Source organism: Orbicella faveolata, unplaced genomic scaffold (assembly GCF_042242905.1).
Source record: "Orbicella faveolata isolate gen_17 unplaced genomic scaffold, um_ofav_v1 contig_27, whole genome shotgun sequence".
NCBI classification, from domain to species: Eukaryota; Metazoa; Cnidaria; class Anthozoa; order Scleractinia; family Merulinidae; genus Orbicella; species Orbicella faveolata.
Genome location: NW_028301555.1, coordinates 4,639,736 through 4,665,965, shown reverse-complemented (window position 1 = coordinate 4,665,965; position 26,230 = coordinate 4,639,736). Strand labels below are relative to the sequence as shown.

At 38.9% G+C, this 26,230-nt stretch overlaps 2 protein-coding genes across 2 annotated transcripts; both read left to right on the top strand.

Annotated features, from left to right (window-relative positions):
- Positions 1 to 3,502: 3,502 nt before the first annotated feature.
- Positions 3,503 to 4,882, top strand: LOC149107229 (uncharacterized; the record flags this gene model as incomplete). The annotated part of the gene is made up of 1 exon (XM_089296509.1): positions 3,503 to 4,882. A coding segment is annotated over one exon (957 nt), but the record flags the coding sequence as incomplete, so codon positions are not given.
- Positions 4,883 to 6,307: 1,425 nt separating this feature from the next.
- LOC110068626 (U4/U6.U5 tri-snRNP-associated protein 1-like) lies at positions 6,308 to 26,120 on the top strand. The gene is made up of 32 exons (XM_020776033.2): positions 6,308 to 6,721; positions 7,027 to 7,090; positions 7,527 to 7,588; positions 8,225 to 8,298; positions 8,939 to 8,994; positions 9,250 to 9,361; positions 9,901 to 9,990; positions 10,664 to 10,723; positions 11,579 to 11,615; positions 11,721 to 11,779; positions 12,382 to 12,462; positions 13,294 to 13,366; positions 13,957 to 14,003; positions 14,233 to 14,259; positions 14,835 to 14,894; positions 15,314 to 15,370; positions 15,711 to 15,769; positions 16,491 to 16,588; positions 16,977 to 17,058; positions 17,292 to 17,337; positions 17,726 to 17,786; positions 18,345 to 18,407; positions 18,696 to 18,742; positions 19,273 to 19,371; positions 20,650 to 20,731; positions 20,872 to 20,962; positions 21,299 to 21,334; positions 21,750 to 21,791; positions 22,496 to 22,592; positions 23,850 to 23,939; positions 24,573 to 24,697; positions 25,744 to 26,120. The coding sequence occupies exons 1-32, from the start codon at positions 6,442 to 6,444 to the stop codon at positions 25,766 to 25,768; spliced, it is 2,382 nt and encodes a 793-aa protein (XP_020631692.2). The 5' UTR covers positions 6,308 to 6,441; the 3' UTR covers positions 25,769 to 26,120.
- Positions 26,121 to 26,230: the final 110 nt, after the last annotated feature.

Here is a 26,230-nt window from a genome sequence, read left to right as displayed (position 1 = left end):
CTAAGGAGAAATCTAAATAACATCTAGTGAGGGTCAACTTCAAGTATCAGCACAAAGTATATTATCCGACCAATACACCCCTAAACAGCACCATACATCCTCATACAGTACTATACACCGCTATACAGTACTATACACCCCTATATAGCACTATACAACTCTACAAAGCACTATACACCCCCATACAGCAGTATACACCCCTATACAGCACTATACACCCCTATACAGCACTATACACCCCTAAACAGCACTATACAGCACTATACACCCCTACACAGCACTATACACCCATATACACTACTATACATCCCTATACAGCAGTTTACACCCCTATATAGCACTATAAACCCCTATACAGCACTATACACCCCTATACAACACTATACCCCACTATACAGCAGTATACACCCCTATACAGCACTATAAACCAAAATACAGCACTACACCCCTATACAGCAGTATACACCACTATACAGCACTATACAGCACTATACACCCCTACACAGCACTATTCACCCCTGTACAGCACTATACACCCCTACACAGCACTAGACACCCCTATACAGCACTAGACAGCCCTATGCAGTAATATACACCCCTATACAGCACCATACACCCCCATAAAGCTCTATACCTCCCTATAAGGCACTATACACCCTCTATACAGCAATATAAAGCACTATACACCGATACACAGCACTATACACCCCTATAAAGTACTATACACCCCAATAGAGCACTATACACCCCTATACAGCACTATACAACCCTATACAGCGCTATACACCCCTATAGAGCACTATACACCCCTATACAGCACTATACAACCCTATACAGCGCTATACACACCTATAAAACAATGTACAACCTCATACAGCACTATACAGCACTATATACCCCTATACAGCACTAAACAGCCCTATACACCCTATACAGCACAATACACCCCTATAAAGCACTATACATCCCTATACAGCAGTATACAACCCTATATAGCACTATAAACCCCTATACAGCACTATACACCCCTTTACAGCACTGTACATCACTACACAGCACTATACACCCATATACAGCACTATACACCCCCATACAGCAGTAAAAAGCACTAAAAGCCCAAATACAGCACTATTCACCCCTATACAGCACCATACAACCCTATACAGCACTATACACCCCTATACAGCATTATACAGCCCTATACAGCACTATACACCCTAATGCAGCACCATACACCCCTACACACCACCATACACCCCTATACAAGACTATACACCCCTATACAGGACTAGACACCCCTATACAGCACTAGACACCTCTATACAGCACTATACATCCCTATACAGCACTATACACCCCTATACAGCACTATACACCCCTAAACAGCAAGCTATGCAGCATTATTAAATTCTCAGCCTCGGATAATGCAATTCTAGCTTTCTGATTGGTTCACTGGATCTCGGTTACCAGCCATTATACCTGCGTTTGACCTTATATGGAAATAAAAGCGGCAAATGTCGCTCGGCATGAGCTTTTTCGCGTGAAGCGAAGTTTCGTCGACAAAAAAAAAATGGATGAAGAAAAGCACATTCGGTGAGCTATCTACACAGGAAATACGGGAAATTATGGACAATGCCGTCCCAGTAACAACAAAAAAGCCACAAAGTTCGAGATAAGGTTATTTAACGGTACGTATACGTTAAGTTTCCCTTAAAGGTGCAAAATTAAAATATGACTGGCGAGATTTTACGCATTCATGAAGATTATGTGACAAAAACAATGTTTACCTTAACAGAATGGCTTGCTAGTCCTGGTGGCACCAAATTTTCGAAACCGATATAAGAAAAGTCAAAAGAAGAACTGAATGTTCAGTTGAAGTGTTTTTACTCGTCTGCGAGGAAGAAAGATGACACGTATTGCAAAAGTTCATTGATTAAATCCATTAGAGTCGCCGGTTGATCATTTCCTTTGCACGCCGCCGCACAACAAACCGTTTTTCTTTATCTCTGACCAGGCAAATCAATTATTAGAGCATATGCATTTGTAAAAGGCCGAAGCAAAACAGGCATAATTGCCGGCGTAGTCCATAAGAAACCAGTTTCCAATGAGCAGATGAGGAAACTGTTCGACTAAGCAAGCTCGGATCGGCCGAGAGCAAAAATCCCGCACAGCTACAGAGGACGATCTAGTTTCATCTCAGTCTCTTTTTTGGCCGACGACGACCAGAGAATCAACGACAGCTAGCGCCAACAATTCTGTCCTTGCGAAAAACACCTCAAGGAGATGAGTGTTTTGAGCTGAACCGAAGTAAGCCCGGTTCTTTACCAGCCACGAAAAATCACCAGGGTGGCCTCGGAGATTCTGAAGATGAACCTGACGCTAAGACAGTTTCTGTCCTTGACTCTAAATCTGGCCAACAATGAGCTCCACACATACAGCTCGAAATGCCAAGGCTTTCAAAGCAAGGGAATCCTGAAAGGGGTCTTGTCGAGAATAATTTTGGCACAACGTCTGTGTCACATTGCGATCAAAGTTTTCCGCGGCATTATTACAACGGCAATGTGCAAGTGCACAATTATTCGGCTCTTCTCCATGACTCGTACTTGAACGCTTTTCAAACTTTCTGACCAGGGTTATATCTCCTTCATTTGATAGACTTTCCTTGAATTCTACGCGATTGTAATTTCATTCAGTAAATTCGCTTGCTTCGCTTTCAAATTTTTCATTCAACTAATTTTACAAACGGCGCGCATGTCATGTGATTTCCCACTTGTTGTTGTTTTTGTCACATCGACTTCCGGTCGTTTTGTAAAATTAAAATCCAATAAAATTAAGCTATATTTCCAAGAATACAAAAGCACCGAATTTAATAAAACAATTATTCCATTCGCGCTTGTTGGATATGAGATTGGTTATAGCCAACTCGGCCCTACGGGCCTCGTTGGCTATTTACCATCTCATATCCAACGCGCGCTCATGGAATAATTGTTAACTATACACCCCTAAACAGCATTATACACCCATATACAGCACTATACATCCCTATACAGCAGTATACACCCCTATACAGCACTATACACCCCTATACAACACTATACCCCACTATACACCACTATACACCCCTATACAGCACTATATACCCAAATACAGCACTATACACTCCTATACAGCACTATACACACCTATACAGCACTATAAACCACTACACAGCACTATACACCCCTATACAACACCATACCCCACTATACAGCACTATACACCCACCGGAGAGCGGAGTCATGGCGGACGCACGTGTTTTAGTAGAGGAGGAAACCGAAAATGCTACAGAGGAACTGACCGATTCTCTGCTATCTATTAATGGTAAAAACCAGTTTAAATGGAATGGCGGCGGAACTTCTTGAGTCATTTCTATATAAAAAATTTGGTTTATCAGCAGACGACGTAACGACATCTAGTAACGGAACGTGTACCGTGTGGAAGACTCCAAGTGTGACTTTCAATCTTTACACAAAGACCAAAACTCTTCTCGTACAAGGAAAAGCGGTGGATTTTACCCGATTCTGAAGATGCTCCAAGTGAGAACGAAAGCGAAAGCGAATCTTCCAAACATGCTCAACTTGCTCTCAACACTAACGAGGTGCTAATTAACAACCTGGGTGAGAAATTCTCTAACGATATTGCAAAGATCTGGTCCGAAATTAGCAGCATTAAATCCAGTCTAACCAACAGAGACGGATTACGGCCGCTGCAACAGGAGCTAGAAGAACTAAGACTCAAATGCACAACTTATGAATCTACTATTGACCATCTTGAGAAAGAAAAGGCTAGCCTCCTTGAAGTAATCAAAATACTCTCTGCTGATGACAACAGCAACTGCTCCACCGATACCAGCGATGGCTATAAAACAAGTGATTTTACTACAAGAGACAATGAATGGACTGAGGTTAGCAATTCGAAGAAAAAGAAAAAGAAACCAAAAACTACCAAAGGAGAAGCGCGTCACCAAAATATTCCCAACACCAGGGCAAAAGAACCTCGGCGTAGCACATCAAATACTTCGCATACCGACGCGAACTCAAATCCTACCACGCGACAGAAACCATCTGTAATCATTGCAGGGGATTCTATGTTGAAATTGGTCAATGGTAGAAAACTGTCCAACCTACTCTCTCACCAAAGCTCGACCTACGTGAAGACCTTCCCGGGGGCGACAGTGGAAGACATGTCCGATTATGTGATGCCCTCACTCCGCAGAAAGCCTACAGAGGTTATTCTCCATGTTGGTACGAACGATGTCAAGACCTCTGAACCTCGAGAAATTGCTGAAGGGATTGTTAACCTCGGATTGAAGATTCAAAACCACTGTCCAGACTGCAAAATAACAATTTCGTCTTTAATTTTGAGAGCAGACGACAATCTCGACTGCAAAATCAATGAGGTCAACAGAATCGTAAACTGAAAGGCTACAGGTCTCGATTCTGTGTCAGCAAGACTTCTAAAAGAATGTCTGGATTTAATCTCCTGGTCACTCGCTCTGATATTCAATCAATCGATCGATACTGGTATTTTTCCTGATGAATGGAAAAATGCAAGAATCACGCCTCTTTTTAAGAAAGCAGGAAGTAGGAGTGATCCTTCTAATTATCGACCGATCTCGATTATCCCGGTTGTCGCCAAGCTTTTCGAGCGAATTATTTATGATCAGTTGTATCATTACCTAAATGAAAATAATCTTCTCAGTAGACACCAATCCGGTTTTCGCTCGCTTCATTCTACAGTTACTGCATTGATTGAAGCGACTGATAATTGGTCTTTAAACATCGATCGTGGCTTTATTAATGCCGTTGTATTTTTAGATCTTAAGAAGGCTTTCGATACTGTGGATCACTCAATTCTTCTCTCAAAATTACAAGCTTATGATATTCAGGGTTCCACAAACCAATGGTTCTGCTCTTATTTAAAAAACCGAACCCAAACGTGTCTTGTAAACGGGAATAAATCGTCCAAAATGTTCCTTCGCTGTGGTGTTCCACAGGGAACGATTCTTGGGCCCCTTTTATTTCTATTGTATATAAATGATTTGCCTAACTGCCTCCAGCATTCCCAACCAAGGATATACGCCGATGACACTAGTATTACTTTTGCTGGTAGTGACGTTGATGAAAATAAATAGTTGTATTAATCTTGATTTGGAGAGAATTCGTGTGTGGCTTGCAGCCAACAAACTAACTTTAAATATGACAAAGACAGAATTCCTTCTGATTGGTTCCAAGCAAAGGCTTTCAAATTTTACAGTGAATCCTACTGCTAATATCAACCAGTTTCCGATAAAACGAGTCTCGACTGTTAAATCCTTAGGTGTACACATTGATGAAAATCTTACTTGGGAGTGTCATATCAATGAGCTTTCCAAAAAGATTGCTTCTGGCATTAGCGCCATTAAACGTATTAGGTATTCGGTCCCATATAAGACTTTACTTTCCGTTTACAATTCATTAGTCCAACCTCATCTCGATTACTGCAGTTCGGTGTGGGGATCCTGTTCTAAAACTCTTTCTCAAAAGTTACAAAAATTACAAAATCGGGCAGCACGCGTCATAACTTTTTCAAATTACGATCGTAATACTGATGAATTGTTGAGGATGGTCAACTGGGTTAAACTGGACCGTCAACGCCTTGTTAATAAATCAATAATGATGTACAAGATTGTAAATAATATGGTTCCGGAATATCTTTGTTCACGCTTTGTCTTCCGTAGTGATGGTACGCTTGCTATCCCACAGCCCCACACTAATTACTGTAAAAGAAGTCTTTCTTACAGCGGAGTTGTACTATGGAATAGTCTATCCTTGAATATTAGACAATCGCTCTCCCTTAATCAATTTAAATCTAAGTTGAAGAACTATGATTTTGACAGTGGTCTTATATAAATTTTATTTTGTTTTTATACACGGCTTCATTGTAAAGCAGGTTTTTATCATTTCTCTTATTCTAGTAATTATTTACAATATTAAATTAGTTAGGTAGTTAGATTTATTTAAATTAAATATTGTATAGTCCTGAAGGAAATATCTTGTCTAAATAAAGATTTTACCTTACCTTACCTATAGTCCTGTGTAGTTGTGTGTAGTGCAGTAGAAGAATGTATAGTGCTGTATAAGGATGTAGCGTACTGTATAGTCCTCTACAATGCAGTATAGGAGTGTATAGGGGTGTACACTTTATGCTATTACGTGTAGTTTCCCCTCGACCCTCACCAGATGTTTTATAGTATTCTCCGTTTTCTGAAAGCTGAAAAACCTCAATGAAGGGCAGGCTGCATATTACAAAAGCGCCTGGTCGCTAAGTCCCATCATGGCTGCCAAGTAGGGGAGAACGTCCCAAAATCGTTTACAAAGCAAAGCTATCTTCTTTGCTACAGTTTCGTATGCCTGAACCATAATGGGCTCTTCGAAAAAGCACAAGGAAAAGGATAAGGATAGAGACAGGGAGAGGAGGCGAGAAAAAGAACGTAAACATCGAGATAAAGACAGGGAGCGTGACAGGGATTCAGAGAAGGAGAAGAGCTCTAGGCGAAGAGAAGAACGAAGCAGAGAGAAGCGGGGCCATGGATCAGAAGAAGACGTCGCTAGAGTTGACAAGAAAAAGGCTAAAAGAGAAGATTACGATGACCTCTACGAATACGCTGTGGAAGAATCGGCTCGTGATGATCACGAAAGTAGTAAGTTGAAATAGCTTGTAATTAAGTTTATTACAAAGTCCTCCGTATGTTGGGATTACGGTCAGATCGTTCCACAATATTGTCAGATCGTTCCACTTATAAAAAGTTAACATTACTTCACGATGAAAATGTAAAGAAATCAGCCCAACCTAATGTTTCATTAGTTGGAAGAACGAGTTGATGTAACAAGAACCATACTTCGCTGATGAGCATGGCTGGTTCAGGAAAAGAGAAGCTGCAAACTGCACATTAGAGAGTTGTTACCTTTTTTCATATATTTAATTATTTATATGTATAAATTGTAGGCCATGATCTGCCACAGCCCAAACAAGAAGGTGGAGAAATGTCACTGAGTATCGAGGAGACCAAGTAAGCTACATGTAATTTTTGGAAGTGCAGTGCAATCTGACAAAGTGTGACACCATTAACAATTTGCTTGATGCTTAAAGTCAGGGTTTTTCTTTGGTTAACTCTCACTCTTTTGCCTTGAGACTAATTGTTCACTCAATATTTTATATCCCTAAAAGATACAGCGATAATTTTATCAGCAGCCATATGCTCCCCTCCCCGCTAAACTCAAGTTGCACCCACAAAATGAGATTCTGTTACCTTGTAGCGCTTCATTTCAAAATTTCTGATTATCACCTATGTCAATTTTATGCAAAATCTCTCTCCAATCTACACCGTTAATCACTCACCTACATATACTTGCCTACTAAAAGGTCCTGTACATGTAGGAAACTCATGCAAATTCATTTTGCTATTTTGCTATTTATGGTGTATTGTATGGTTACTTAAATTTCAGTAAATTGAGGATCAAACTTGGACTTAAACCTCTTGAAGTTCCTGATTCAACAGAGGATAAAGGTGAGAAATTGGCTAACAGTTGGCTGGCAGACGGTTGACAGATGACCGACAGTTGACTGACAGATGACCAACAGATAGCAAACAGGGTTTTTTGGGAGCTGTTTTTCATAATTACCAAGGGGGTTTACACTCTAAAATATGAGAAACCATTTTGTGTACCGTAACTTGAATTGTGATATTTTTGAATGCCAATAGACAAGTATACCCCAGAATGATTTTGTTCTGTTGTCACAAACCACATTGTTCTGTTTGCAGAACAACAGTATTATTTTAATTAATGAATGTTTTCAACTGTAGGATGGTATTAATTTCATCTCACAATAACAAATGATCAATAACAAATGCTTTTTTGTATGTCAGCACAAAATGGTCTCATACTGGTATCGTTGTATAGCATGATCAACCATTCAACCTAAAGCTAAGTGCTCAATAACTTTCATTTGAATGGTCACACAACCACCTTGAACACCATAATAAACAGTACCAGATGAAAGCACTGCTTAATAGCTTTTATTTGAATGGTCACACACTAGGGTTTCATCCACAGACTTAAAAGTTAGAACCACCTTGTACAGTATAACATAAAGTACCATTTGAGGGTACCTTGTGTTTATACCTTGTTCCACTTTTCAACAGCAAACTCAACTTCTCTCAAAGAAGATGTCCATGCCCCTCCAATCAACATGTCAGACGAGAAAGAAACTGAAAAGGTATAATTGTAGTACTTATTAAACCTGCACAGCTTGACCTTAAATAAGTTGAATATTAGATGAGATCAGGATGAGGTAAAATGGAAAAGATGAGTTCATTTAATTAGCTATCAATTTTAAGGACCAGAATTGCATCACCATTGACTGACAAACACACTTTTCACTTGACAATAGGGACCTTCAGATTGAACTTCGAGTACGAGATTCAGTACAAGTATGATTTTTGAGTTTCAAACTAGTGACATTTTCCGGGGCCCCACTCTTCATGTTTTCTTTTTGGTTTTAAGAAGAGAAGGCATGCAGCTCATCGGATGAAATGGGTATATGACATAATAATGTAAATACTTGAAGTCATACTCATACTCGATCTTACAGTGTATACTCATACTCAAATCTTAAGTCCCCTTATACCTTTAGGTTAAGTTGTCAAAATGTCACGTCACTATCCTTAGCAGTCACTTGTTAAAGAAAATCAATAATATACACATCAATGGGGCAAGTTTTCAATCTTTCAGTATAGCAAGTTTATTAAACTTAAACTGGACAATGAGGTGTTAGTCAAGCAATAGCATTTATTATACATGGTGTTTCAAAGATATGGTGTCTTGTGTTTTTGGTTATTTTGAGAATTTGCTTTCAGTTCAAGAGGAAACTAGAAGAAATGAGGGAAAAAAGAAGAATAAACAAAAAACTGGGGTAAGTTTAAATTCCTTGAGTTTAAAAACAGAGCTTGGAAGAATCAGCACTTTTCATTAAAGACACGCATGCCATGACACCAACCCAAGGTCTATATTAAGGGTACAGACAGATGTATCCTATGAAATATAATATACACCTGAATGGAGAGAGACAAGTTTAGAGAAATTTTCTTGTCCCTCTCTTACAACACTGACGTCAGAGTATTATAACATGGATGTCCAGCAAACTGAATTTAAATCTGTTCTTTCAAAGCAAAGTAAAAAGCCTCGGTGCAGGAGATAGTGATGGTGATGACGATAGTGCCATGTCATGGGTTAACAAGAGCAGAAAAACAGAAAGAGAAAAGGCTCTGGCCGAGAAACGAGTAAGTTTGCTAAACCACCCACATACACATGTGTATGCTGGCCAGTAGAAATGGAAGATTCAAATAATATGCTGATTATTCCATGGTGCACCAGAAGATTCAATATAAAATTGTGATTACATGTTTGGCTGTATATTTACTTTCGTGGCTCACACTTTTAGTTGCTGTGTTTTATATGGTTTATGATATTAATGTGGATTACAAACTGACGTAAATATTATCAAGGGTGCAAAAACCTAACAGGCCAACAGGAACACTGTGGCCAAACATTGCAGGCTAGCCAGAAAAGCTAGGGTCATACCGCAACTTCTAAAGAGACCAAGGCATATGCAGATTGCCACCCTGTAACACTCTGGACAGCTAGTTGGAATCATCCAGATATCAAAAACATTTATTTTTTTTATGACTGATATAATACCTAGCTATGGTTGGTTCAGTTTTTTCTATGTTATAGCCAAATTTACTCAAGGTATACTGACTAATTACTAGTTAATATTGAGGTTGATACAAACATGCACATTAATCATCTACATGTACAGGCCCAGCTCTTAGCAGAAATGGATGAGGAGTTTGGAATTAGTAATTTAGTGGAAGAAGAATTTGGCTCTCTCTCAAGACCACGGCAACCAGTAAGGAATTTGATGAAAATAACACCGTGTATTTTCTATATTACCCTACTCTCTAAAAGTCATTTAATTTGAACTTTCCACCATCTCAACCAAAAGGCATTTCTCTTAGATTTGAGTGTACATGTACACCTGTACTTTTAGTCACTTCAAAAATTTTCCTGTTCTCTCACTATCTTAAGAAGTTTTATTTTTCCAATTTTAATCTCTAAGCCTAATATCCATTGCTTACAATTGATATCTTTCTGTTCACTGTATGTTCATCAGTCAGTTATTTAGTATAGCTACATGTAAAAAGAAAAATATTTCCATTGTTACATACGACACTGTCCCATCTTAGTTTGTAGACAACATTAATAAGCATTCACTTGGTGATTTTTATTTAAAATAATTATTCAAGCTGTCTCCAGTGTTCTTGAGTAATTTGTCATGTTAAAGTAAAGATTATTAAAACATTGTTGTGTTTCAACATTCATGGATGAGTTTTTACTTTTCCAAATCAAATATATCTCTTTGTTAAGAAGTCTACACCACTGACAATAATCAAGAGTTTTGCCCTTTAGAGTGACTCTCAGACAAACATGTGTTCAGTACAGGATGGTGATATTTTCTTGTTTTCTTTGAACAGCTGATGTCTAATAACTATATGTCTCAACTGATGTAACTCTCTTCATAGGCCCACTCAAGTCAGGACCTCAGGGGCATAAAAGTTGAACATTCACTGGAACATTTTACGGTATGTTAGAGCTGTTCAATCAATCAATCAATCAATCAATCAATCAATCAATCAATCAATCAATCAATCAATCTTTTATTGTGTACTACAGAATTTGAAAATTTACATCAGTATTATATTGCATAATTATATGACTATGGAGAAAAAAAAAAATATGTGCATGGTAACCAGAGTAGCCATTGGCTTTTGAGCTGGTTACCATCATGTTAAAGTACAGCTGTAGATACGGAGAACAAAAATTTAAGTGTATACGTACAGTTATAAAGTTAATTACCAACTGGATAGAGCTCCAGATTAAGACAGATTCCACTCAAAGTTTGAGCAATAAGTTCAAAAATTATTTACTAATAATCTACTCATAGCACAGTAACTTTTTTAATACTATTTAAAGCATCTCGCTGTAATTCATTTCTCTAGGTGACCCCGCAATTAAATCCCCAAGCATTCTCGAGAAATTTAATGTCAAACCTTGTAAGGTAGCTTAATGCATGTGTTATTGTGTTTTCAACTAACGCGCAACGTCTGCCTTTATTGAAATATGGATAACTTCAAGTTCAATGTTCACTTGTGGGGTCAGCTTGAGAGCTTAAGTCTGGATAACATCTTCTTACCTTTTTTCAATTAATATTACCATGCAATGAGGTTTTTTTGGTACCTTTATTTTTGGCATTATTGCTCAAATGTTCTGTGGAAATCATCTTAAGTGGTCCAGGTTCAAGCTCTGTTTGATTTTCTTTCTAAGACACTTTTCCCTCATGGTACCACTGAATGCTTAGTGAACCTACAATATTACAGTATTTTACATCAGATATTAAAAATAATAAAATTAACTTTACATTTCTTTGTGTTTTTCAGGAGGGCACTTCAGTGATCATGACTTTAAAAGATGCCTGTAAGTTGGTTTAATTTTTACAATTTGGAAATATTTGTAACAACCACTTTCTCAGCTTCCATGCCACTTACATTGAATTTCCCTTGATATATTTGTCTGTTTTAGCTGTCCTAGATGAGGATGAACAAACTTTAATAAATGTAAATATTGTGGATAAAGAAAAGGTAAGATATGTTTCAAAGGTTGTAAATATTTCATTGAATAGTTTAATTCCAGATTCATTCTTGCCATCAGGCCACAGTAGAGTTGAAAACAGTTCTTGTTATGTTGAAGTTCCACCCCTCCATAACAATTGCCATTTATTTTTTAGAATAATGGTAGTGTTAATGAATACTTACTGAATTCGTACTTTAATCTGAAAAATACTGGGGGATAAACCCTCAGATGAACAAACTCCTGAAAACTTTTCTGCCTTTGACATTTTCATGGGTCTAACATTTTCACATTACGAATATTTTTTATATTATGTACGCATATCTCTTGGTATACTTTATGCAAGCAAATTAGTGAAATTTTAAGTAATTTATGTTGAGTAAGGCTTATGATTTCAAATGGTCAACCATGTGACTGAGTGTTCTAGGATACATGTAATTTATAGTAATTTGTAAACTAAAACTTTATTTCATTGGAGTTGAAACTCCAAGCCACTTCTACTAATAAAACGAAGCTGCTCTTTACTGTTACATGGTTAGCATTGATTGACTAATCTAGCTTCTTGTGTCCCTTGAACTGGTCTTGACCTTAAATCTTTTCTCTTTTTCATCAGGGAAACAAAAACATTGAGCTAAGAAAGCGAAAACCAGATTACCGACCTTATGAGGAAGCTGAAACGGATGAATATGGCATGGCAAGTATTAACACTGTGTTCATCACTTACATTCTACTCTTCGCAAGCAAACTGTACAATGGTCTGTATAAAATGGTTATATATGATGGTTCGTATATAATGGTCTATGTTTGCTGTAAAATTCTGATATTAAGTAGTCCGGGGTGTAAAATTTGACCAAGAGGCTCCTTCAATGGGCTTACTGTCATTTTCAAAGGAGGAAAGGAGCTTATTATCAGACGGGATTTTGCATTTCAAAAATTTGTGATAATCCATATGAGAGTTTTTGGGTCATGTAGGAATGCTGCATAATAGAACTTTGTAAATGTGACATGGAATGCACTACAGGTTATCTATGCAGTATTCAAATTCACCTCACAGTTTTTGAGCATACTGATAACGACATGAAATACTGTTAAAAACAAGCTATGTACATGTGAAGAGGTAATGGAAAGTGTAGTTATCTTTTTCTTGCTTCTTGCTTTCGAGTCTAAATACACTCATAGGGTTATAGGAGTAGGACGGTCATTATTGGTGGGTGCTTTGCATTTGTAATTGGGGGGGGGGGGAGAGTAGAGCTTGGGTGAGGGGGGGCTTGCATGGGAAGAAGGGATGCTTGAGATGGGGGATAGGAAATTTATGGTACTTCTGGAGGATGAACAATCCCATTTGATCATCAGTCATGTTTGTCTGTGATCACAGAGGCACAAAACAGTGTTTATGATGCTCAAAACATTCAGTTCGACTATTTGCTGTAGCTACATGTAGGCTAGAACTAGATGTGGTTTTTGCTAGCTACAGGTATATGGTAACTTGTGCAAGCTCATGACTTCATATTGTACATTATTCAAGGTCAAACCAAGAGGACTTTTGCAAAAGTACGATGAAGAAATTGATGGAGAGCAAAAAAAATCTTTTGTTCTTGGTAAGGGAATATAATTTGATCAGTTGGTAGAGTGCCAGTCTGCTGTGTGGGAGGTCGAGGGTTCGATCCCCAGACCGGACCAACACTCAAAGTCTTAAAATAATTGAGGAGAATGTGCTACCTTTGTACATGTAATTACATCTGCAAATGGTTAGATGTTCAAGTCTTCTTGGATAAGGAGTATAAACCGTAGGCCCCTTCTCCAGCATCTTCAGTGTTACATGGCTAGCAGGGGACGTTAAAGAACCCACACACTTATCAAAACGAGTATGGCATGTAGTTCCCGGTGTTGTGGTCTGGCCTTGTCTCACGGGTTGTGCTTTGCATAGGATAAACCTCATGCACCTTTCCCCCTTGGACAGAATTGTCCAAGAACAATGACTATGACTATGACTATGATTATGACACATGTTTGTAAATAATAATCCAATTCTTGTGACTAAAAGTTTGATGCTTGAATTTTACACTGTAAAAAGTTGCCTCTCTCTTGGGTTGATGACAACATGACCCTAACCCCACTTTAGAAACTAGCTCTTTTCATGAAATCAAAATTAATGTCCAATTAATTTTTTCATCTGATTTGCTATCAGGTTCTGGTGGAAAATATGACACAACCAAAGAAGATGAAGTGAAAAAGGTACATTTGCAAGAATTAGTTTCCTTTGGACTGCATATTAAGTTTAATTTTGATGTCAAGATTAATTCAAAATAATAATAATAATGATAATAATAATAATAAAAATAATAATCTTTTTCTAGCGCATGACATCAAAAATCTCAATGCTCTTACAAAAAATAGTAAAATAATATAACTGGTAGATCTGTTTGTTGAAGAAATTATTCTTTTGCTGTTTTTTCCTAAACAGATACAAGCCAAGCTGAAAGCCCAGATGGTATGAGAAAACAATACTCATTATTATATGGCAAGGTTGTCTAGAGGCTAATCAGAGCATTCTGATTGGTTCTCTCTTGGCTGGGATTTGGCCATACCAACCATTTCCATGGAAACAGTCATAAGCCGTATATATTTTTTGGTTTTCTAGTGCCATGGAATAATTTTTGATTCATATCCTGGCATGCTTGATCTGTACTTGACAATATTGGCCTTCGGTCATTTTTCTACGGACCTCGCTGCGCACGGTCAGTCCTGCCACGACCTCTGGCCAATGTTCCAAAGTACTGCCCTCACGCTGGGTTAGTAAGGGGTTAATATTAATATTCTTATATTTTTGGGTTCATAACCACCATTTTTCTAAAATGGTGGCTTTGAACCCAAGATATGATGTTTCATTTGAAAGGGTTCGTCTGGGGAATTTCATAAACTACACCAACAAACCTAAAGGAACTCAGTGGTTTGATTGAAACGTGACCAAAAGTGAATTAACGCCTCGAGCACTAAATTGAATCATTAAACTTCTTGATCCCATTATACTATAGATACTAAGATAAAGTTAATCTCATTTTTCAGGTATCACTGGAAATGGCAAAACCTCAGTTGGCTGTCGAGTACTATACTCAGGAAGAAATGGTAACAATTGCTTTATGATGACATTCCAAATAAATAACAAGTTTTGTACCATGCCATAGAAAATACAGCCAATCAGAATACAGGAAAGCCATTGTATATTCTTCGGTACTACATCCAACCTTCCCATCATGCGCCGCGCGTATGGCACATTCACTACGTTGGCCACTGTATTTTCTATGGTATGATATGAAATAGTTATACAACGCTCTCTCGTGGTATACCATGAAATATCCCACTTGTCACTTGTATTTTCTTGGTATACACACTCGCCTAAATGCTCGTTTGTGTATCGAGAAAATTCGAGTGACCCGGGCAATATTCCACGGTATACCACTCAAGGTTGAACAAACACGTTGCATAGCTTTTATTTATTAGTTATATTTTACCTAACACTGTTGTCTTCATCTCCACTTGGACAGGTAAAATTTAAGAAACCAAAGAAGAGGAGAAAAATTAAGAAGCGAGAAACTCTAAAGGTAAATGTTAGTGAATTACTTTATGTGTTGATGTTCAGTTTTTATACGGGTGGAGCTGACTGGAGCATCGTGGAAAAATAAGCCTCATATTTTCAACTCCCTTCTTAATCTCCTCTATTCTCAAATCAAGATCCCAGTATAGCTGTTTACATGTAAATGAAGAAGTCAAAAAATTAATCAAATCGTGGCAGTTTTTCAAGGCGTTAATGGGTTAAACTTGAGATGTTCAACTAGCTTAGTCATAGTTTCTTTCAATGTTACAGGTTATTGATAGAAACCAACCTCTCACACACTTGCACTGTATATGTTTCCATAGCCTAATCATGGTGATTCTTTGTAGGCTGACGATCTTGACGTGTTACCAGGACAAACAGATCTAAACAGTGATAGAGGGTCAAGGTATGTTACTTTGCATTCACCAAAGAAGCTCTTTCTGCCCGCTTATCGCAGGTTAAACGTTTTCCCGCGCTTTTTCACTGGTTACATTCTTTTCCCGCGCTTTTCACCGGTTGCATTCTTTTCCCGCCCTTTTTCACCGGTTACATTCTTTTCCCGCCCTTTTTCACCGGTCACATTTTTTTCCCGCGCTTTTTCACTGTGTACAGACTTCACATATATGCACGGTGCTGTGTCGAGTTGCCAATCCGGGGCGTCTCCCATGTAAAAAGGACGGGGGTGCTTTTAGGGGTCAAAACAGCAGGAGCTGTTTTGGTACCTTTTAGGGTATTGAGCCGAAAAAAAATGACAGAAGGTAATGTGTTATGTAAGAACTGGTACCTCTTAGAGGAGAAAAAAAATTTCAAGCCACGCCCGCAAACAGGATCTTGGTACCTTTTCCGGGTTCTTTTCAAAATTTCCGACGAACACCCCTGTCCTTTTTGTATGGGGCCCCCCCGCGGTTGCCAGTTACGCGTTTCCCGCGCTTTCCCCGAATTAACTGTTTTGCCGCGTTTACCACTTGTTACATTGTTTTTTGTTTTTTGAGTTTTGATTGGCTTATTGCAGTCTTAGTTGCTATGGTGATTAACTGTTTGATTTGTTTTTGGTTTGGTTTTAAGTTAGGAATAAGAGGACTGTTCAAATGCAGGTTTGACCGTATACTATCGTTCTCTTCTAACAGGAGTGTCAAGTCGATCCTGAAGAATGCGCCAAAGAGACAAGACAGAGAAGAAGATGACCACATGATGGAGCTCGATCCACTGGAACCCGACGTCGAAGGTGTGCTATCAATTCAATTGTCCTTTAAAATTCTCTTTTAATCTATCTTTCCCGCTATTTTTGGCGTAAACAGGGCGACATTCCTCGTTCTCCTCGGAAATTTTCGGTTCAAGGCTTCGCTATCTTCGGAAACGTTAAGAAACGTTCGCGAACGTTGATTATCTTCGGAAAATCTTTGGTTTTGGTTCGTTAAGGTTCGGCAAACACTGGGCATTTGAAAATAAATCGGGGATTTCGCAAAAACTTTCGTGTAATTTTTAAGTCTGCATTTTGCGAGGGTGATGTTGCAAAATGTTACCTCCTGTGTTAGTAAAGATAAGCTGGTCTCTCGCGGCTTCAAGGGACATTTGACGGTCATTTGCTAACACTTCTTCCTGCTCTTTTTCAGAAGTCTTAATGGCTGATACAGATAACAGCTCGATAGTTGAAGAAGATGAGGCACAACTCGAACTGCAGCTAGCATTACAGAGGTAAATGCTAATTTTTTTTTCTTTTTTTTTTTTTTTTGAATCCCTGAACAAAAACTAACTAAAGCTAAATGCATTTGAGTTTCTTTCTTACTGTTTGTACTATTGCTTTTGCCATGTTTAAGGCCCAGTTGTACAAAGTACTGAAAACTGGTTTGTGTGATCTTATGAATCGCTGTCACATATAATAGAGTGGCGATGTTGAATATAACAAATTTTTTCCCACCCCACCTCAGGTCTCGTCGGCTGAAGCAGAAGAAATCAACAACCGGTGCAGAAAAGGTATGTATCATTCAGAAAAGACATGCTTTCTCGGAAATAATCGATGAACATGCTTTGACGCTACAAAGCCACACAGATATTTCTTTAAAGGAGCTCTGTTAATGTCTTTTTGTTTTGCCAAGTACAAAATCACCTTTGAATCGAATGAGAGCTCAGAATGATAGTTTTAATAAGGTGGAAAAACATAATAGAAGTGACATGATGCCACAGGAACAAGGCCGGTTTAAGATTGGCAAGGATTAAGAAGGATTTTGAACGACGAACTTCAATATGTTTCGCTAAGCTTCAGTTCGCGTCGTGATGTAGCTTCTTTGTGGTCCTTTTTTGGGAAAGGCTCTATTGAATCAGATTAAATGTACAATCCCACTGATTGTGGTGTAATTTCCAGGTTGCGGAGGTTCTAGCCACTGTGATAAAGAAAGAAAAGGAAGATGAGACTGAAAAGAAAGGTGAGTCCAGATTCAGCCGGCTCTGTCCAAGACAAACACTGTCCATACTAGCACCAACTGTTTTTCTTGTCGAGGTGTCCGTCTTACTCAGAAGTGATAGTCGGCGCGTCCTGGCACTAGTTATTCTGAGTAACAGCGGTCAAAGGTTTTCTTCTTTCTTTAAGCGATCGTTTGTTGGTTTGGATATAATATCAGCTAACACGACCTGCATATCAGCAGTGAAGCCAGTAACAAACGCTGTGCGTGAAGTCTTCACTTCATTACACAGCACATGTTTCACGTGTTTAAACCAAACTTGGGATATGACTTTTTTTTGGTTTCAATACGAGGACTGCTTCCCAAAATCATATTAACAGTTAACTGTTGTCTTTCCGTTGACTATTCTAAACTGTCTGTTGACCCCTTCAGAGATAATAGATGATGTTTGCAATGATGATAAATGAAACAGAGAGTTCGACTCTTAGTTGGAGAACTCGAATTTCTTTTTCCAAGTATGCCAGTGTCACTGACAGAAAAACAAAAATGTTCTTCTCGATAGATGATGTTTCTCTATTTCAGATTCCATCGTCTTAAACTCGACTTCTGAGTTTTGTCGCACGCTTGGGGAGCTACCAACATTAAGTGAGTTTAGTTTTTATTTTTATTTTCATGTTTTGTGTGTGTGTGTTTGCCGTGAAAGTCTATAGTTTACGAAGATTTTCATTGTCTGAAGGAACTGATGAGTTGTTGCTTAACGAGAGACAAAGTTACCTTCAAAATTGACTCAAACCTTGAAACAATACTAAACTAAGTCAAGAAAAAAACAGCAAAGAGATAACTGTATACCAATTACAAACAAGGATGGTTAGGATTGGGAAAGATTGAGGAGGATTACGAACGGTGAACATTTTAATTTTGTTTTTTTCGTAGATGTACCTGGTGAACAGGTGGAGGAAGAAGAAGATGACGATAACGAGGTATAGCAAGTGCAGTTATCCATTTGTGAACGGTTCCTCTTTTTCCGTTGTTCTTTCTTATATTACAGCAACAATTTGATGAAATGGGCGGCACTTCCCTTGCTTTGTAATGAGGTGTTTACACGAGTCACAACGTCAGCGAGAACGTCGGCAAATTGCGAGTTGCGTTGGTTTACTCACTTTCTGGTCTGAAAAGTACTCAATACTAAGTCGTATTTCTTCTTTTCATAACCTTTCGCTTTAATTTGAGATTTAAAGAAGCGTTTTTACTGGTCAAAATTCAAATTAAACGGCCGCTTTTCGTGTTTCTTGTGTAAAATGTAAACGTGTTCTCACGTTTAACACGAAATGCGCAATGTTTCCCGCGGTTTTCTTTCAGTGCACGTCTTGATCACGTGCAGGTCGCAGTGCACTGCAAATATTACGTGATGTGTTTTCCTCCAATCAAGACAACGATTTAACCAAGACTGGGAGTTTATAGCATCTCTTCCATACTTGTTCTTATTTGTTACTGGTCTTTTACTTTGCAGTGGCGTATGGATGTCGAGAGAGATGAAGAAGCTGAACCGCAGGGAGGTTGGGAATGGGTCAAAACACAAGAAGAGAAGATGAAAAAGGAGCGAGAAGAGGTCTGTATTTGAATACATGGCTGTTAATGCCTGACAACAACAATTGAGTTGTCTTTGGTTCCAATTCTTTTTTTCTTCGAGCTCTGAGTTATTTCTAAAATTCACGCCATGTATATGGGGTATGATACCCTAAAATATGGCGATGTTCATGAAAAATTCAATTTCTTGGAAATACCAGACTTAAGACCCTTGAGGACTTGTCAAAAAAACTCTGAAACGATGTTGTCGAATTTTCTTCGAGATGAGTGTGAAATTTAAGGAAAGTACACAGTGGTATAAGTTTTTTCACGTAGCAACGGCCATAGCAACGACTGTTTGCTATAAGAACGTGACCAAAAATATAGTTTAGTTTTAACAAATATGAACGTAAATATTTAGAAAAAACTTTAAAGACATGAACAACTCGATTGGTATGATTAGTTGTGAAAAGCTTTGGCGTCACAGGCTCATTCATTTCCCTTATGAAAAGGAACATTCCCCACAAATGCGGTAACTTTTTACAAAATAGAACAATCATTGCACCCCCTCCCCCGAGATCCAATCTGCACCCCACCCCCGCTATTCGTGGCTCGTTAAATGCTTAATACTTCGTGTAAGAAACTTAAAGTGAATTTTTCTCAAAAGTTTACTTTTGTACCGACTGACTTCGCGCCAACATTTCTACTTTGCAAGGTTTTCAAGTAGAATTCCCGAAACTTGGGCTCATCAAAGACCAATGGTGTCGTGATGTTATAAACCAAAAAAATTGTAACATTTTAACGTCTGTCACGTGACATGAGATGATTTGTCCATTGGGTGTGGTAAAAATAAGGTTATTTCCAAATAAAGCCTGTAAAAAGCACTGAAAATGAGAGTTAACTGTCAAAACTTAGGTTCATTGCACAGAACAAAACAGAAACTTACACGATATGCTTATTTGACAGTCAAATCTTGTTTTGTAAAAGAGCAGGAAGTGTTGGCGTCAATACTGTAAAACACTACACTGTACCTCAAAAGGCTGTGGCTGGTTTCCATAGCAACCATTTTGAGTAAAACTCTAGAAATTTAATTTCTCTTCTTGAGTGCAATAGCACACAATTGATCTTTCTTCGTCATATTTAAACAAACTTTTTGGTCCATTTGAGGGTACCATACCACCTTAACTCTCACAGTGCCTCTCTCCACCCAGGTAGATTAATAGGTATCGACACTTTGTTGCTGGCGGCTACAATACAACAGTTCACTATTTTTTATTTTGTTTATTACATCGTTCCTTATTTTATTTTACATATTTTAAAGGAGACGGAAAATAACATTCTCGATGCCGAACCTTTGGTTGGAAAAGGAGTTGGTGCTGCTCTGTTTCTTGCGTCAAAGAAAGGTAATAAACTCGTCATGTTTTAATCCTTCCTGCGCTAAGCTTGAATTATTAATTCTCCAAACTGTTAACCATACATTTCTTTGAACTTAGTTGTGAGAATTTGGCGGTGCGTCATGGCGGTATCATTGATTACCTTTCAGGGTTACTGGAGCAAACTTCTAAAGCAAAGATTGAAGGAAAAGCGCTTTCATTTCTTCCCTCTGTTGGCGTTGTAGATGAAGAAAAGATGCGGTAAGACCAGTTTCTTATTAATGTATTTTATGTATTTGGAGATTAGCTATAAAAATGGCCCAGTTTGGGGGAACAATTTCATTTTTTCGGCGATTCGTTGTTAACCACCCGAATAGTTTCCGACTGGTATTAACCAATGAGAAAACACCACGAACTTTCCGAGACTTTCGACATCGGCTCGGCTTGTCGCTGTCAGTATATATGTGACTCAGTTACCGCCAGCTCAGACAGTGTTTCAGGGGCGCAATTCCAACCAAAAAATTTCTTACTTTATGAGTAATAATAGCAATCGTTTATTGAACGTTGATGAATTTTTTTTTCACTTGTTCGTTAAAGAGAGGAAGAACGGGAACGTGGTGGAAGGCCATCCAGGTAAAGCGTTTGTCATTGTGATGCAAATAAGGAATGATATGATCTGTAAAAATAACCGTTTGTGTTAATTTATGTGCCTTTGCTAATAGTAGGAATAATAGCCTACTGGTGAGACGGTCTGTTACGTCACAGTACCCCCCCCCCCAAACTCTCGGGTGACCTATACTGACAAATTGGTGGTGTGGGGAGGGCGGGGGGGGGGGGGAGAGAGATGCTTGTCGTGGATTAGCATTCCATTAGGGACTGTAACAACGCTTCTAGTTGTTCAGGCTAGAGACACCTTATACTGCCTTATGTTGTGTGTATTCGCCAACAAAAGAAGGGAAGAACCCGTACACACATTGTTTAATTTTTATGAAGATCTTTGTTGTGTTGAAGACCAACAGCAAGTTCTTTTTTCTTTCTTGTTTTTAAGGGATATTGACAGAGATCGTGATCGAGACCGTGATAGAGACAGGTAAAAGAAAGTGAAGAATGATCATCGCAGTTAATTTTCCAATTTAAGCAATTGGAAAGAAGAAGCCTGAAAAAATCAGGGCTTCAACGGGATTCGAACCCGTGACCTCCGCGATACCGGTGCGATGCTCTACCAACTGAGCTATGAAGCCACACATTGGGAGCGAGGTCAATTAATTGAGTTCATATCTTCCCGTGAGGAGTGAAATGATGTGAAGTTTACATGAAATAATTCATATATGAACTGCGGTAGTAGATGAAAGTGAAGAATGATCATCGCAGTTAATTTTCCAATTTAAGCAATTGGAAAGAAGAAGCCTGAAAAAATCAGGGCTTCAACGGGATTCGAACCCCTTTGAAGCCCTGATTTTTTCAGGCTTCTTCTTTCCAATTGCTTGAATTGGAAAATTAACTGCGATGATCATTCTTCACTTTCATCTACTACCGCAGTTCATATATGAATTATTTCATGTAAACTTCACATCAGAGACAGGTAAGTTAAGTTTATTCCTTGATCACCATTCAACTCTCCTTAACCGTAACCATACATTTCTGTAATGTCAAGTCTGAGAATTTCGCGTTTCATCAGGACTGTATCACTTAGTTGATGAATTTCTTTATTCTCACCACTTGTCTGCTTGATCATGTATTGATATTATAAGGAGAAATTAGATGTTGAACAACGATTCCTTGTTATTTTTTCAGATACGGCAGCGGATCATCAAAGAGCAAGCAAGAGTACAAACCGGACATAAAGCTGGAATATTTTGATGATAATGGCCGCGCTCTCACTCCTAAAGAGGTGAGATAAGGACTGATTTTCATTCTTTGTTTAGCGCAGTTTCTAATGATCTCCGAAAAGAACGGGTTTTTTTTTATTTGAGCGTTTGCGCAGCGTAGTACTGTACTAAATTCGTGTAGCATGCTTTGACCAATAGGAGCCAAGTTGTTGACTTGTTAACCAATCATTTGCAAAACTGGAATTAACTTTCCCGGGCTTGCCGCCGGTTTCAAATTTTTCCCGCGTTTGCCGATGGTTACATGCTTTGCTAAGCATTTTTCCCGCGCTTTTCACCAGTCACCAGTTTTCAGTTGCACTGTGCCCACGCTTGCCACTGGTTTCAAATTTTCCCGCACTTGGCGCTAGTTACGAGATTTCTCGTGTTCGTTACTGGTTACATAAACAATAGCCTGCATTTGGTGCGAATTTGTCCGCGGACACCTGTCCGGGAAGCGAGCAGTTTTCCGAGAGCGTAGCACGAGTAAGACTGTGAGTTTTGAGGAACAGATAATGTCCAATGACAAATATCCGAACAAATGTTTGCGCCAAATGGAGGCTATTTTGTCTATTTTCCTTCAAATATTTTCGCAAAACGCAGGATGTTTGTATCGGTCCTAGGTTAAGCTATGGCATATTCAGTCACGTGACGCGTTTAAACCAATCGCGCGAGAGCGAAAATACTTGATGGATTATAAATTTTTTATTCGAATTCTTCTATTGGTCTTATTGGGTCATTGCGCAATGAACAATGGTCACTAGAGGGGGTTATTCGCAAACGTGGATTAGGATACAGGCCGAAGGCCGACTTGACGAGCTACCCTACGGAGTTGACCTGGAAAGGCCTCTGGTACACAGGTGTACATATTACAGCTAGTAATCCATCAAATATTTTCGCTCGCATGCGATTGGTCTAAACGCATCATGTGACTGAATATGCCCCAGCTAAACTGGGGAATATCTGAGTGATATTTCCCAGTTTTCAAAACTACGCGTGTTGCGAAAAATATTTGAAGGGTAATAAACATAGTAGCCTCCATTTGGCGCGATAATATTCTCAGATATTTGTCCTTGGGCATCATCTGTTCCTCGAAGCGAACAGCTTTCCAGTAGCGAAGCTCAAGGAAAACTGTTCGCTTCTCGGAACAAATGACATCCAAGGACAAATATCTGAGAATATTTTCGCGCCAAAAGGAGACTATTGCTTATAGATTCACAGATCTTCTATCCTCTTTTGTTGGAACCTTTTGCTAGAGCGGAATTTTCTTTTTCTTGTCACAGGCGTTTCGTTACATGTCACACAAGTTTCACGGTAAAGCGTCCGGCAAGATGAAGTCAGAAAAGCGAAACAAGAAACACCAGGAAGAGATGGTAAGTTATTAAGTATGATAGGTCACTGTATCAGCACAGAACCTTCTAGTTTTACCAAGAAATGCAACTGCCATCTCATCATTCCTTGCTGCCGATTAACAACGATGAGCAATGGGGCATGGCCTAGTTCCTTATCAGTTAACAAGGTTTGGCATAAATTAAGAGTGGTTTTTGTTGCAAGGGCATTCTTTTTCGGTTATGAGTAATACCGGAGCACACTTCCCAGGCCCCGTCCACATTACATCGGAGAAATTTGAAAACACAGCTTTATTTCTGCGGTTAGGCCTTCCGTTCACACTAATCCGTCACGAAAACGGAGCTTTTCGAAAACGCTCTTCAAACTGGAGGAATTTGAAAATGCTGGCTTTTCGTTTTCGTGCGGACGGAAACGAAGCTTTTCAAAACCAATGGAGTCACGATAATCATTTGATTTCCCCGATCAAGTTTTCCTCGAACACAAATCCAAAATAATCGGTGATTATTGCGTTTTCAAATTCCTCCGGCGTAGTGTGGACGGAAAACATTTGATGCCTTTTCGAAGTGAAAACACCGTTTTCAAATTTCTCCGGTTTAGTACGGACGGGGCCTCACTCTCTACGCACTTTTGACTGACTCTAGTTTCTTTCTCTACAGGCGCTTCAAAAGATGAACTCCGGTGACACACCACTCAACACCGCTGCACTTCTTATTGAGAAACAGAAAACTGCCCAGTCGCCATTCGTTATTCTTAGCGGAGGAGGACAAACATTCTCCACAGGGTGGGTGTCAGTTGTTTTGGTTTCCTCGCCCAATCTGATTTAACACTTTTGACGTCACGCATGATCTCGCTAGCCTGTTGTTTTCTGAAGTTATTGACGGGGTGCCTTCAGTAATGGAGCGGTCTCAAAATCGGCGACACTCCACCAACTCCTGAACGTATTTTGCCTTACAAACCAATTTACATTTTATGTGTCGTTGGCGAATTCTGAGTACGAACAGAGCATTTCCAGGAAAATCTATACTGCTAGACTCAAAACAGGTTGGAAGACCTGGCCCCAGTTTTTCGAAGGCTGAATAACGCTATCCACCGGATAAATCGTTATCCAGTGAAAAAGTGTTAACAAAACAAACCACGCTATCCGCTGGATAGTGATTTATCCGGTGAATAGCGTTATCCACCTTTCGAACAACCCGGGCCAGCTGGTGTTTGGCGTTATGCTTCATCGCAAGAAAACGCCCGCGTAATTCACAGCCACGGTCAGTAGTTTCGACCTTGTTGGGTCCCTCTCGTTAACAAGGCGTATCGAATGTTGACGGGTGTTTCCAGTGAAACATCGCAGATATATATTCAGTATACATTTTAGTACATTTTCTTTTATTTGTATTCATGTTTTGCAGGCTCATTCCACATAGCTTACATCTTAAAGGAGCTCAGTCACTGTATTTTAAGCTATTTTGGCCAAGTACATCTTGTACAAAATTACCTTTTTAAGGAAACCTGAAAATAATAGTTTACTAAGGTAGAAGAACACCAAAGAGATAATAATAAGCCATAAACGAACAAGGATGGTTAAGGATTGAGAAGATTAACACGGTTTACAAACTACGAACTACAAAAATTTATGCTAAGCTTTTCAGGACGCCCAAACTATGACGTATAAGTCCTTTAAATAAGAAACTTATTGTTGATGTTTTGTACTGTGCAATCTTGATGAAATTGTTTTGTAGTTACTAGAGATGCAGGCTGTTATTTACGGAACGAAAAGCTAGACACTCGGAAAAAAGAATCATCTCTGTACTTATTGAATTTCTATTTCCTTTTCAGCACCACAATTTCCAAGCGAAAGTAAGAATTCCTGCTTCAACGCTCGTTCCGCGTTTCCGAAATGATACCGGAAGTCAGGTGAACTCCTTATAAAGAGTACTTCAGAGACAGGATATACCCTCAAGATCGAGGATATTACGTAATCCGCGTCTGGCGTGTTGGCACTGCGCGCGTGTTGTGTTTGCACCGCGCGTGTCTTGAACCTTTGAAGCTTTTCATGACTCAGATAGGAAAGAAGGAAAGATCGATCTCCGCTTACTTCATGTTTGTAATTAGGCGAAGTCTTGGTCAGCGAATCATCCTCATCATTTTAATATTTGTTTAAAATGTAGTAGTCGTAACTGAATTAAATAATAACTTTAAAGATGTTTCTGTTATTTTTCGTTGTCGTCCTTTCAACTAAGACCATAACGTTTACAGTAGTCCCGAATTTCCGATAAGGTGCGTCGCAGCAAAGCAAATTTTCTTCCTTGTAACTTTACACTAG